This window comes from Oculina patagonica, chromosome 1 (genome assembly GCF_052425735.1).
Source record: "Oculina patagonica isolate OP01 chromosome 1, crgOcupat, whole genome shotgun sequence".
NCBI classification, from domain to species: domain Eukaryota; kingdom Metazoa; phylum Cnidaria; class Anthozoa; order Scleractinia; family Oculinidae; genus Oculina; species Oculina patagonica.
Window position 1 is genome coordinate 1,287,665 of NC_135758.1, and position 14,328 is coordinate 1,301,992.

At 38.7% G+C, this 14,328-nt stretch overlaps 2 protein-coding genes across 4 annotated transcripts in view; one reads left to right on the forward strand and one right to left on the reverse strand.

The window, feature by feature from the left end:
- Positions 1-14,328, reverse strand: part of LOC144648698 (uncharacterized) — a 197,111-nt gene that overhangs the window by 116,626 nt on the left and 66,157 nt on the right. The gene's annotated exons all lie outside the window — the stretch shown is intronic.
- LOC144649729 (MAM and LDL-receptor class A domain-containing protein 1-like) overlaps positions 1-14,328 on the forward strand; it is a 55,691-nt gene that overhangs the window by 24,830 nt on the left and 16,533 nt on the right. Inside the window, exon 13 of one of the 2 annotated variants that reach the window (XM_078509405.1) lies at positions 13,455-13,650. In XM_078509405.1, the coding sequence (XP_078365531.1) occupies positions 13,455-13,650 (196 nt within the window). Of the gene's footprint in view, positions 1-368; positions 454-13,454; positions 13,651-14,328 lie in introns of both variants that reach the window. The other variant, XM_078509333.1, reaches the window with a different exon arrangement.

A 14,328-nucleotide genomic window follows, 5' to 3' on the forward strand; every position in this document is an offset into this window, starting at 1 on the left:
CGGAATTTTTAGTTTTGCTTGTAAACATTCCTTCGTGTGGGCTCACATAAACATTGCAGCCGAGATTGCGCAGTACGGACTGGAATTCATCTTTAATTGTACGATTCTTTTCAATTTTACAAGTCATCACCATTTTGGTACTTTTTTTACAAAAATAGCGAAAACCAAGATAGAATATCTGTCATATGACTCATATGTCGTCCTGTGACACAAGCTAAGGGGTCTCCGCTCAATGTTGATTTATCATGCGCCTTAATAGAACGGAAACCCATTACCCTAACCCTCCCTCCCCCCCCCCCTCCTCTGCATGCCATGATAGGGGATGAGTTATAGTGTACGTCCGAGAGTTAATTAAGATATGTTCTCAGGTTACATTTGAAGGAATAACTGGAAGTTCATACACAGGCGATATCGCAATTGATTCAGTGCAAATTACCGAAGGAAGTTGTCCAGGTGAATACATATACTTCTTTTATAATAAATAGTTACAATTGTTTAAATTTATCCGGCATTACTGTGGCGTACTCTGCGGGCTAAATGGAGAATTTACCTGGCTAAAATGTATGGTTGCTTTTGTCTTCAACTCGCGAGACGTCCCGAGTACGTAGATGTTTGTTTTTTCTACAAGTGGTTTGCTTAGGAAGCGCTTGCTTATAAGAAGTGATTACACAGTAAAGATTTAACTGTATATGCACAAACACATGCTTATTTAATAGAAAATATGAACGAAATACTAAGTTATTCTCAAGCGAAAGCTTAGCTTCCGATCGTTTTAGTTTCTTGTAGTTTTGACGGTGGCTTGTGCCTCGGCTGGAGTCAATCTAATTCAGATGTATTCGATTGGACGCTTAACTCTGGCCCAACAATATCGCCGTCAACGGGACCATCATCAGATGTTAGCGGAATAGGTGAGTTTCCGTTGATTTTTACATCAGTCTACTATACAACTACGTTTATTACTGGAGAAGGAATTTAGTATAAAGCCAATTTACATAAAATGTCAGTTGGTGTGATAAGTCTGATAACCATGAACGGGTTATATGAGCTATTCACCCAAATAAACTGCTCTGTCACGAAAAATGCTGGCAGGATAAACGCTCTTGAGTTACTTTTAAAGGTCATATTAACTCCTTTTACCAGCATGGTGTTCTATTCGCCCGGACATCTAACCACCTCGCCATATCGGATGTCAATATTCCCAGGTTTAATGCCTTGTATATGGCCAGTAAAGTATCCTCGGTGTTACATCATTTTTCTTTTGTAAGGGTGGTTAACGTTTTCCTTCGTTTTTAGGACACTACATGTACATTGAAACATCTTCTCCCCGACTCGCCGGTGATAACGCAAAACTTGAGGTCTCTGTATCTGGAAATGGACAAGTGTCTTGTCTCAAGTTCTATTATCACATGTATGGAGACACTATGGGAACTCTTACTGTCTTCAGTGGAAATGCAGTAGTATTCAACACGTCAGGAGACCATGGTGACGTCTGGATAAAAGAAGAAATGACCATTTATTTGAATCACACTGTAAGTTTTAATCAGCATCGCTGCTGCATGATCCACAATTTGTTCCATTTTTTCATTTTCCAGCATTGTACGAATTATCTTAAGATCTTTAATTAGTGATGTACAAATCAAACAGCTAATGGAACACGAACAGAGACTGGACAGACAGACAGACAGTCAGTCAGTCAGTCAGTCAGTCAGTCAGTCAGACAGACAGACAGACAGACAGACAGATAGACAGACAGACAGACAGACAGGTAAGCCGTCCGTACGACAGATAGACAGACAGGCTGTCTGTCAAACAGTGCTTAAATGGGTTCTCGTTATTAAGAGAAGTTATGGAGAATAACATTGGCGTTGTTTCACTTGTTCTAAAAACATATTATCAAAAACTGTCCTTCGTTGTTTTTTTTTTGGAATATTTTGTTTATATTAATAGTATTATTGAATCCATCTTTTTTAATTTCTGTAACCTCACGAGTAGATTTATTTATTTTTTATCTTTTTTGGTGGGGACGTTTTTTATTCTTATCTAGGTGACATTTGAAGGAATAAGAGGATCTTCATTTACGGGTGACCTAGCAATCGATGAAGTCTCGATTACCAACGGAAGCTGCCAGCGGCACTCCAGAACTACAACTTTTTCAACACCATTCACTCTTATGCCATCATCATCATCATCATCATCATCATCATCATCATCATCATCATCATCAACAACAACAACGCGTCCTTCGGCTTCCGCTACTTTTCCAGGTATTACCATTCTCTGTGTCCAGCTAAAAACCTTTTTTATAGTGCTTGACACAAGTACACAACCGTGTTTCCTAATACCTTAATAACGGTTTATGACATTGTTAATAATGTGAGAAGGAAAGGAATTACGTTTAAGGGTAATAAACCGTTATTTAGCTAAAGCAAATAATGCTAGAAATACTGATAGTCCACCAAACAATAGCTTGAACACCTGTTATTTTAAACTACCCTACATTGGTAATTTTTTCTAATCTCACCAGAATCAAAATTAAACAAGTGATTTTCCGTTCGTATAAATTTTAAAAATATGTTCAGTTTTACAGACCCCATTCCAGATGCTTAAAATCCCTTACTGATAAGATGAATAATTCATGCAATTATATTAATCATGCTTATCATATTTAGGAGTCACGATAACATACAAGCCAAAAGCTGGGCAATGTCAACAAGTCTGCTGTGATGGAGCCGGCGGGGAATTAATTGTAGTCCCAGAATGCACTCCGACAGACAGATGTCAAGGAATTGCGCTCGACGAGAAGAAGGAGGATGGACATTGTCCTGGAGATTCCAAAGGCACTTGCCCCGTGGAGTGCGAAAGAGGTAACGATAATTTCAACTGAGATAACAGTACACAAAGATAACAATAAACAAGCATTAGAGAATAAAAAATATTGCTTATTTTAAATAGGCAACAAACAATAAACAAGGATGATTGAGCTGGATTGAAATTGATAAACGAAAACTTTTAGATAATAATAATATAAAAGTTCAAATGTTGCCTCAAAGATCAAGTTCTTTCGCAATGAGCGGAAAAGTATCGAATATAGATGCTTCACACAAATGACATCCACAAGGCATCAGGGCAAGTTTGATGACATCCTCTGCTTGACATCCTGAGCAGTATAGATCAAACAAAAAACCTCAGGGCCATCAAAGCGATTCTTAACCTCCCAACATGGAATGGTCATATCTCAAGATCCTATATAGCTCTGAACGGCTCAACCAAAAGCTATAGAACACCGTAGCATTTTCTGAAAATAGGGCATACCAGTACGCGTCGCGCATAGATCCTACACCCTCAGACGAGCTCTATCTCACAAAATAACGAAGCGTATGTGCACCATGAACAAATCTCCCATTTTTAGCACCAAATTGTTTTTGCTAAGGATCGCCGTTTACCAAATCAACAGTACATCGGGACAGCTACACGCTTCATCAACGATCGTGTGTGAGAACGTCTTAGTAGTGGAAACCCCCCCGTAAAGAAATATGTTTCCATATGCCAAAACAAAGACTACAAAGGCTTTGAAATCAAGAGCGTCGTACTAGAAAACGACCTCGTAAATCTACGCCTATTCGATGCATTTTAAATAAGTAAATAAAAGCCTTCTCTCAACTCTCTCTCAAAAGGGGCGCTTGAAATTTCGTTTTGGTATCTTGCTTTAGGATTTATTTTGTTTTACTCTGTTATTAATAAAGCCTCCTGGGTAAACGCGCTCAGCATACACTATTAATGTTAAAGATATGGACATTTAAATATATTTGTGGACACGGTAATGCAGTTTTCTTTTTTTTTTTTTACAAATGGTTTTTTGTTTTGTTCAATGACGATAATTGATTGAGTTCTATTTCTATATTCAGATTCAGGAGGTATTTACCCTTTGCCAAGCTTCGTTTTAGTTATTCTGCTGGCCATTACAACGTTCGTCAAGTGAGTAGAAAAGTAAATGAAAAACAAAAGCAAACAATTGAAGCAATTTTGTAACAGTTGTCGTTGAACTTAAAACCAGTAGAGGTAAGTGGGAGGGGATAGTGAGAGAGAAGGGGTAGAGGTATACTAATATACCTTTAATAAAACCTACCCAATATACCCAGAACACCACAAAAATACATCCCAGCCAGCATATACTAAATACCACATATATATCTGCCTTGTTTCAACAAAGTCTGGTGAAATGGACCCAAAAACTTGACTATACCTACCCCCCCCCCCCCCTAACCCCCCGCCCCCAACAAGCCAGCATTTCAATGCTCGACCCTGGACTCGTTAGGACTGTTTGGTCAATGACTCAGTTTTTTTCTTATCTATTTCCTCCACAGCCGGTAAAGAAACAAACTACAGCCTTGCACGAGATAAGTAGCTTACTTGGTTTCTTGCATCCCTCGTCAGTTCCTTAAACAAACTGTTGTACTGCTTTGATGGTCCCTTTCAAGTACAGTTGAACCTCTCTAATACGGACACCGAAGGGACAGAGCAAAGTGTCAGTATTAGAAAGGTGTCCGTATTATAGAAGTCACCACTATGACGTCATTTTTGACTTCATTGACAGCTTAAGGTGGCCCGCGGGTATTTATGAGGCTGACAGTTCCCTTTTTTAAGCGCGTTTTAAAACGGGAAAACGTGAAGCGATTGCTTAGATTTGTGAGAATCTGAAAAAATAATGCTTAAATTATATAAAATGATAAATTTTATGGCGATCAAACGCGATTTGTTAAAGTTATGAGCGATTTTTGGAAGCCTTCGTTTTTAGTAAAATGCGATTATTTTGAAAATGCCACGGTGAATTTTTCTGTAATTACCCCAAAACGCTGCCAAACAGTTGAAGTTTACTCACAACAACTTACAGGAAAATCCACTCCGTAGATTTCCTGAACGAGCGACATCTTTATTTTGCCTTAAAAAACTGTTGTGTTATGCGTCTGACTTGACCGTCGCATAAATTTGATACTTATACTAACCCAGTACCAGCCAGTTTTGAGTCTGATGTCACCTTAATCTTGTGTGTAAAAGTTAAAAAGATCGTGTATATACATCAAATGTTAGCAGTCAATAAAGATGGATGGTTTTCAGTCGAATTTTTAAAAATACCAAACAAATGACGTTATTTAGAATTGCGGAAAATTTGTCGATTTGTTTTTCATTTTTTTAAAGCTGCAGCTAGAACAGGATATTGCAAAGATTTGTGCCGAGTTTCAGCGTATTTCGTTCATACGGTTTGAAGAATTTCGGTCGGAAAGTCAGGTACATTTACTTTCCAAGATGTGGTCGCTTTGTAAACCTCGCATTTCGAATGAAACCCCCCCCCCTGCCCCCCCCCCCCCCCCACTTGTTAGCACATCGGAGATTGTCCGTTATAGAGAGGTGGTTGTAGCAGAGAGGTGTCCGTACGGAGAGGTTCGACTGTATAAGTTCATTTCCAATTTAATTAGCTTTAATTTGATAAGGCAAATCTGCTGCTTCTTAAGATTACAAAGTTAATAAGTTTGTTTCGAGCATAACTTTTATCAGAGTGTAAGAGCAAATCACATAATCAGCCATCAGCTTAGTTAATATTTAAGACGGAATTGATCAGGAAATCGAATAATATTAATTTTAGTTGGACAAAAATCGAGTGCCAAGATTATTTAAATCTCATTACGTTATTTTCTTCCATTTTTAAAGGCTAAATATATTAGTAATTGTTTGATACCACAAACAACAGTTTCTTGTCAGAGCCAGAGAAAATGAATTTCAAAATTCACAAGAACCATGTAAAGTACGTATAGATAAAATCTCATGTATACCTATTTTGTAAACAAGAGTTTATTCGAGATTAAAATTTAATACTCTGCTTGCATGAAACTCGCATTGTTTGTAAAATAAGAAAAAGAGTTTGAATCTTCTTCTTGCTTTAACACCCGATGGTATAAAGCTCAAAAACCAAAACACCATCTTTTAAGGTGGAGGATGGATCTTCCCTATAAAGAGTGAGAACACTATCTTTTTTGCGGAATGGTGGGTCCAATACGAGCTACAATACTTTGACCATTTGTCTATCATTCATGATAATTGAGTTTCACGGAATAACAATGTATTAATTTTGTCTTTGTTCCTGAGCGGGCGGTATTCAACAAATCCTGCGATCTGATTGGTTCCTGGAGCGGGCGGTATTCCGAGATCCATCCCGCTCACAGCGGGTGGTATCCGTTGCGAGATGAATCGTCGAGTGTTTTAATTTTTCCGCGCGAAATCATTTTTGCAGCGTTGTACGGACGAAAACATAAAATATTTTGTCTGCAAAATCGAAATAGCTGCCCACCAACCGTTGCAAATGATTATGTAACCCGGCAAAGTTCTTTGTTATAGGTTTTTGTTCGCTATTGGGGGTTGAGCACAAAACCTGACAAAATACGATATGTGGTTACGTGTGTTCACGCAACTGACCAATAAAAGCATTGCGATTACGTCACTTGTGTACAGTGTATGAGCATAAAATAGAAAAGGGGTGTACTGTCATTGACCTTCCCATCGAAATTTTCTTAATCATTTCCCTCTATTAACAATGAATAATTTCGCATCTTTGCTGACGAATGTAAAAAAGCCATATTGTGAGTGAAATTGCACTACAAATTGCCATTAATACTTTATAGCTCTACATCCAGACCCTACAAACTTCTTACTTAGTAAAAATACATATTAAATGTACCTTTAGAGATATGGTATTCTGTGTATATTTACTAAGGTCATTTCCAAGGAATGACGTAGAAACATGGGTTTTGTGTATGGCATAGCCTGCGTAGCGGGCGTTTGTGTACTTTTTTTAACGCGTTTAAAACAGTGCGCGATTGCAAGATGGCCGCGCAAGATGGCCGCGCGCGTGGCCCCCTCGCGCCTTTCGCGTTTCCCATACGCAGGCTCGAAATTACGGTGCCTGCTACGCAGGCTATGTATAGCATCGCTGAGTTTACAAGGCCTTTCAAGTGCCACTACGATCAAGTTTTTCGTAATTCATTTTTTGCATTTTTGTTATCTATATGTGGTTCTAACTCACTTGTCCAAACCATTTTGCTGTCCGAGCACGGGAAGACCGACTGTATTTCTCGAGATTCTTTGGCCGCCACAGATGACGAGGGTTATGGTGGCTTTCCACTGACGCGTAATTTTTTACGTGCGTAAAAAAATTAGAGACAATGTATGAACGGCTTGCGTACACGTTTACGCAGGCCGTTCATACATTGTCTCTAATTTTTTTCACGCACGTAAAAATTTACGCGTCAGTGGAAATCCACCAATAGTCGCAAATTCAACGGATGCCGGACATCAAAGACGCAACTCCGTTAGCGCTTTCGCTCGCTTTCACGAGTGTCTCCTCCTAATTTTAACCTCTTGAGATTTCACAAATAGAGTCAACCATGTTGATCCACATTATGCTGGGAATTCACTGTCAAGGACAACCTTGTAACCAGTCATATCTTCGTGGAGCGCTAGTCTGAACTACAAATGGAATAAATGGCCGAGAATTGTTCGCACATGCCGAGCGAACGACGCTCTGAAAGTCGGCCGCAGATGAAGTCTTTGTATATTCATTTTCAATAACGTGTTTTAAACGGAGTTTCCATACATAATTATTTCCTAACAATTAAAAAGAAAAAACATGCAAAGGTCATTTTCTGTGCCAGATATAACTAATCGACGATCAATAAACCTCAATAGTCTCAATGGGTAATCAACTGATAAGTCATTGATTTTTGCCGATGATCAATGAGTAACCGATGAGTAATAGAAGCCCAAAAAATGTGTGGCCAATTGATTACTCCTCGTCATTGATTACTCTTTGATTATGTATCGATTACTTATAGATTACCCATTGACATATATGCTGCTGAAATATTACAATTTAGTTTTCGTGCCTTTTTTATATTTTTCTTTTGTGATGATTAATCAGTGTGAGAGGAATCTTTAATTTATTTAGAGCTGGCATTCTTGTCTCCGTAAATGCGCGTCCTGAAAGGTCAAACAAACGTTCCGGCATGTCAAAACGCAGGTAGCCCGAGCTCGGTATGTGAGCGTTGTTATCACAACTCGAAGTTAATAATTACTCATAAATATATAACACCTCAAAGTTAATAATTAGTTTTGCTTCTTCGCAAGAGATTGGCCGTTTTCACACTAGAAGACGGACAAATCGTCTAGATGGACAAGTCGTCTGACGATTTGTTCCCCTAGTGTGAATTTAAGACGGCTTTTTGAAGACCTGTCCGTTAGATGACCAAGTCGTCTCTCGAAAAACCGTAAACCCAGACGGCCAAATCGATTGACAAATTCAGACGACTTGTACGCCCAAAATCTTGTCCGTCCCGTTTTCACACAAAGACGACTTGTCCGTCTGAGACGATTTGTCCGTCTCTAGTGTGAAAACGGCCATTGCAAGTGAACGTTGTTATCACATAAAATAGTTGTCCTGATTAGAAGGACAAGGGTAATTATGCCACTTAGGATGGTCCACACAGTTCCTCTGGGACCAGGTTAGGGCTGCTTTATTATTGATTATGGCCATTTGCACACTAGAGACGGACAAATCGTCTAGATGGTCACATGAAAACGGAACAAACAAGAATTTGGCCGAATTTGGCCTGAATTTGTCCTGAATTTGTCCGTCGATTTCACCGTATAGGAAGACGATTTTTCACGGACGACTTGTCCGTCTGGACGAATAAATCGTCTAGAAGCCGTGTTGGATTGTGGGTAGTTAGAATGTCGGCAACCACTGACGAACTGTTCGCAGGAGCGTAAAAGAAGACAAGAAAAATCTATCAATAAGTGTATTCAGGGCCCTTACCTTACAGTGTATTCAGGAAGATTCATGACCATTACAAAGCCAGTATGAGCGCTGAAGGTTTAGATTATTCGATTCTGCTTTCTCTGTTAATCAGTTTAGACAGAAGTTTAATGGTTTAAGCATGCTTTTAATTTGGATTTTACCTGATTCGCAGCTTGTTTGCACATGCACTGTAACCAAGCCGGAGACAGCCAGTGCTGGTTCCAGGCCCCTTTCCGTTTAAAATCTTATTGTATGTCTGTCTTGATATGAATTAAAGACGGCCAAAACAAGACGACTTAGCCGTCAAGTTGTCACACTAGACGAACAAATCATCAGACGACTTGTCTTCTAGACGATTTGCTCGTCTTCTAGTGTGAAAACGGCCTATTTGTGTCAGTGTTCTGTTTTATTTATTCTGTTTGCATCAAATTTCCACGTTCAGAGCCGATGCTTGTATGTAAAACAATGCCGTCTTCACACTAGAAGATGGACAAATCATGTAGACGAGCAAGTCGTCTGCCAATTTCCTTTCATGGTCATTTAAAGTTTCATTACTTCTTTGGTGGCTTTCTACCTTATTTCACTATTATTTTGCAGTCTTCTACTGTAATTATGTACATCAGAAAAAAATACCTATAGATATCGTGATAAAATATCGTGATATGGCTATTTTTGATCAATTTTGTCATTGGTAATCCATCTTATTCTTTCCCAGTCCTTAGCTTTCATGATTATTTTTAGTTTATCATTGCTTCTTTGGTGGTTTTCTTCCTTAGTTAACAATTATTTTGAAGTCTTCTAATTATGTTATGCTGTAGATGAATGCTTTGGAATTGAAGCACCGGGAACAGCTGCACCACTTGAGGAACATTCAGAGGAAGTGTGCTTGTCTAAATAATAGCTAGCTCTGTATTATTCACGTTATTGCAGTCGTTTTGTTTATTATTATGAGTTTGGTTCATTATTTCTGCACTAAGTATCGATAAGTCGATTAGCGTCAAACGTGGGAAGCTAGCTTGCCAACAGTCTGGCGATCATAAGCGAACCACGACGACTACGGCAATGAGAACGTTACTTAAAAAAGTTAATTATGAGCAGAACAGTAGCTCTTCTTGTGCGTTACATATCTTGTTCATTTCTTAGCCGTCCTCTGTAAACCAAACCGTCCTCTGAACTGCGTGTTTTAGATAACCTGAACCACAATGGCTACGTCTTTGACACAGTTAGACTTGAACGACCTCCCTACAAATTCATCTAGAGCCAGCCGGACTCTAGATGAATTTAGAGCCTGGCCCTAGTTTTATTCATTGTGTCTATTTGTTTTTGTGGAATTTTTAGGATATCGTCGTTAAGAATGTCACCCGCTCAACGCGAAAAGGTATTTTTTTTTTTTTTATATTTTTGCATTGCTATGCGCGTCTCGAGCGCGTACAAAGCCATGATCGCAACACTAGCACACCCAAATTATTCCTGTTTACATACGGCCATTTTTAAAAAATACCATAATAGTCTTATATTATAGTTTTATTGTTGTATTCCCAAAATTTTGCATAAGCATTGTTTCCAATTTCTCAGAAATCATTTCACAACCGCATTGTTTCCAATTTCTCAGAAATCATTTCACCACCGCTCCTGACAGTGCCATAACTTCGGCGCATAGTTCATACATACAAGATAAGGCTTTTGCGCAATGGTTTCAATGGTTTGGCAAAAGAAGCTTTGCAATCTGAACGTATGGCTTTTCACAGCTGGTAAGTTTTAAAGTTTTAAAGTGTGTGTAGTTATAGAGGATAAGTAGCAGTAGAAACTCTGATTTGCACATTTAAGTGCTTTTCTTGCACGTGGAGTGGACATGCACTGTCGGAGTAATTTTCAAGAAGACCAATTAAGTGGTTCAAACATTTAGCAGTAAAATGTTGTTTTGCTTGCTAATTTCTGCTTAAGAAGTAGAAGATAACTTGCTTATAGAGGCATAATTGTGCCATTACTAACAAACCATGGTTGCTTTTTGCTATGCTTCAGTTGTAGATCTTGGCTTAGAGTAGTTTTGTAACTCACACACAAATATGTCAGGGTACTGGCCGAGACTGTACCTGGCACTTGATCTTTTCGCGAGGAAATGCTTGATTGTGGTACATTTCATAGGTTACCGTGATCTTTCTTAATGCACGAAAGTCTAAGTGATAGAAATAGGTATTGTGAAAATGCGTTATGATTTTAATTATATGAACATGCATATAAACAAAATTAGTCATACTGTGCATGTTCTGAACAATTTTATCACGCAGAAAGCGGTGGACATTGTACAATAGTAATTAGTTAATTCAAGTCATTCACTAACCAGTTGAATTCTTCATCTGGTATACTTTTATCAGTTTGTGTAGCGGCATCACTTAATGCGGATCTGTGCACGTTGACATGGATTTTCGTCAGGTACCAAACGTCTGTCAAAGCGCGTCGATCGATGTCTGCAAGTAGGCCAAGGAAATGCATATCTTTAGGAATATGAAGCCTCAGAACAGTGTTGCATTCAATTTTTAATTGACCTAACTTTCTTTGTATCAAAACGATGTCTAACTAAATGTTGGTCATGTTGTCGCGTATAACAGACTCGATAAACATTCGAATCTTAGTGACACAGAACAACAACAAGTTTATACTTCGGTATTGTATACATAAAACAAAAACTGAGGAACATCGGTCGTTGATGGATCATTGTACATATCGTACAAAATACCGGCTGAGGAGAATCGAGCGTCGATGGAATCAATCTAAAATGCTAAGAAATGTTAAATGAAATTTGCATGCTGCTTTGCTAGCAACAGTAACTGTAAATCTGATGAGGCAAGATATAAGCTTGCGTACTTAATTTTCCTTCGCCATGTGTTGGCAACCTTATTTTTTAAATTGTTTCGCTTGAATCAAAAGTTTCTATTGAGCGCGGTTTTATATCTATTTGAATAATGTCTTAGTCTAGTTCTTCATAAATGAAGAAGGATACTCAACACGCTACGTCGGTCCGAGCAAATATTCAGGTGGTAAGTGGTGATGGCGTGTCGGTTTCGGTCCTGAATATTTTCGCCTTGAGAGAGCTTGTGCAGAAAATATTAAATTGCAGGAACGCTGCATATATAACTTTATTTATCTTCTTTTATCATGAGTTACGAATGGACAAATGCTAAGATATATAGGCCCTCTTCACGGATGACTTGTCTACAACTTCCGGCAGGAAAGTTTTAGACAAAAGGCCTTATGATGCAAATATATATTCTTTGTAGTTGTTTAATTTAGAAAATTCTGGTATGGAATTGTTACAAATGAAAACCGAGACGCCGACTCCCTTGTTTAAAAAACCAAGACCAAGACTCGAATGACCAATGTGCGAGCAGATAACTTGCATGTATTATGTAATACACAAGGAATCGAATACAACTTCGAGACCGAAGAATCTGTTATTGCCTATCTGCATGCATGAAATTGCATCGACATCACCGGGCTCACGGTCGTCGAAAGAAAATTCTTTGAACTACAGTGTGGTCTACTTGAGTCCGATAGGTTCGTGGACAACTAGCTGCAATATTAAATGAGATCGCAAATTCGCTTTCTTTTAATAAGCTCTGTACTCTACCAACCGGAACAATTTCTATACCAACGTATCACCAACATGGAAATACATGTGCCAAAACTATTGCCTATAATATGCCCTCTGCAGCCAGAAGTATACCAACATGATGATGTACCAAGTTTTGGGCTCGTTTCAAAGGCTAATTATATGATTTTGTGATCATCATTGTGTGTATCACAGCTACTATAGGTATCAAATGCCCTTCCTGTAACACCATTTCTTATCTGATAAGCTTCTTGTTCAAACCATGCTCCAATACAGTGTTAAAGATAACATCGCACTTAAGCACCCAGTTGCTTCCGACTGGCTTGTTCACTGGATTGAAAACTCCTCGGGCGGTTCGTGTTTTCTCGATCAAATTAGTTTTCTTTGAAGGATTGCGATGCATGAAAATACTTTAAAAGCTGTGCACCGTTCAGAAAAGACGCAGCTCAAATAATATAGTAGTTTCAAGGTACCAAATTCTGGGCTTGTTTCATGTTTTGCAATTTCAAACTTTTGGCGCATTCTTAATACTCAAATTTTTAAGTCGGGTGACCCAAACTCGCGCTGAAGCGTAACATTTATTCACTACAAAAAAATAAATTGATACATGTCTCACTGTCAGTTTAGTCGAGACCCAAGGGGTGGGAAAACTTTAAACGTTTCATCCACCCCTTCGGCAAAAAGTCTATTATCATCAATCGAAATTGTCAAGGCAGCTATACTAGGACTGAAATCACTTGCAGGAGTGATAACGTTAAAAAGAAAAGCAAGGTAGATCAACTGGCTCTTAATACGCATGTTTTTTTTTTCTCTCTCTCTCTTTAGTTTTACTCAGTTATATGCAGTGGCTGACCAAAGCAGAGCATAGTAAGAATATGTATTCAGTGTCACATATATTACGCTAATATTTTAAGAATTTCGTACTTACTTCAAGTCATATAAGCATTTAATGAGATAGTATCCAATACCTCAATGAAAGTGTTTTTTCTTTGAATTTAGTATTTTGCGGCTCCCGGACAAGCATGACTCGAATAGTCGGTGGTACAGAAGCACCTGTCAACAGCTGGCCATGGCAAGTGATGCTGAGACACACTCATGGATCTCAGTTCTGTGGCGGGTCTTTAGTGGATCCTTATTGGGTGGTGACAGCAGCTCATTGTTTGCCAGGGAAAACGGCATCTAGTATCAAGATAAGGTAGTTATGAATTTAATTTTAACTTAAATGAGAAAAATGCTATTTTTCTGTTATCACGAGGGTGGGATAGGGAAGGAATCTGAGTATACCGATGGAAATGAAACACATGACCTTCCGCACAATAGCAGGCTTTTACCGATAGTGCTTGTTTTTTGCCAAAAAAGTGCTAAAATAATGCAATTTTTTAAAAAAAGTGCTCGTGGGCTACATAAAAATGCCCACTTTTTTCCGATGTTTTTTTTGCATCACAGTCCCCCCTAGTCTTTGATGGCAAAGTATGCTCTCGGCTATCTCTGCCTTGGCTGGCTGACTTCCATTGTTCCTCGATGACAACGTGGATGACGCCATCTTGGAACGAGTGTGATGGACTGGGCTTCTAGAAGGCAACCGCTGACCTATCAAACCTATTCCCCAGGCCTCCTCGGCTCCTTTGACTAAAATGAGGGCAAAATGCACCTGGGAGGCTTTGGACGCCATAAATAAAGTCAGATTGTGCTTTTTGACACAAAGTTATACAAATAATCAGTTGAAAATCCAAAATAATGCTAGCAGTGCTTTTTGGGATAAAATGAAAAAAAAAAAAAAAATGCTCGCGAAGCCAAATAATGCCAAAAAAGTGCTAGCACTATCGGTAAGAGCCTACACAATATTAATGGTCGGGTGCTCTAACCACTAAGC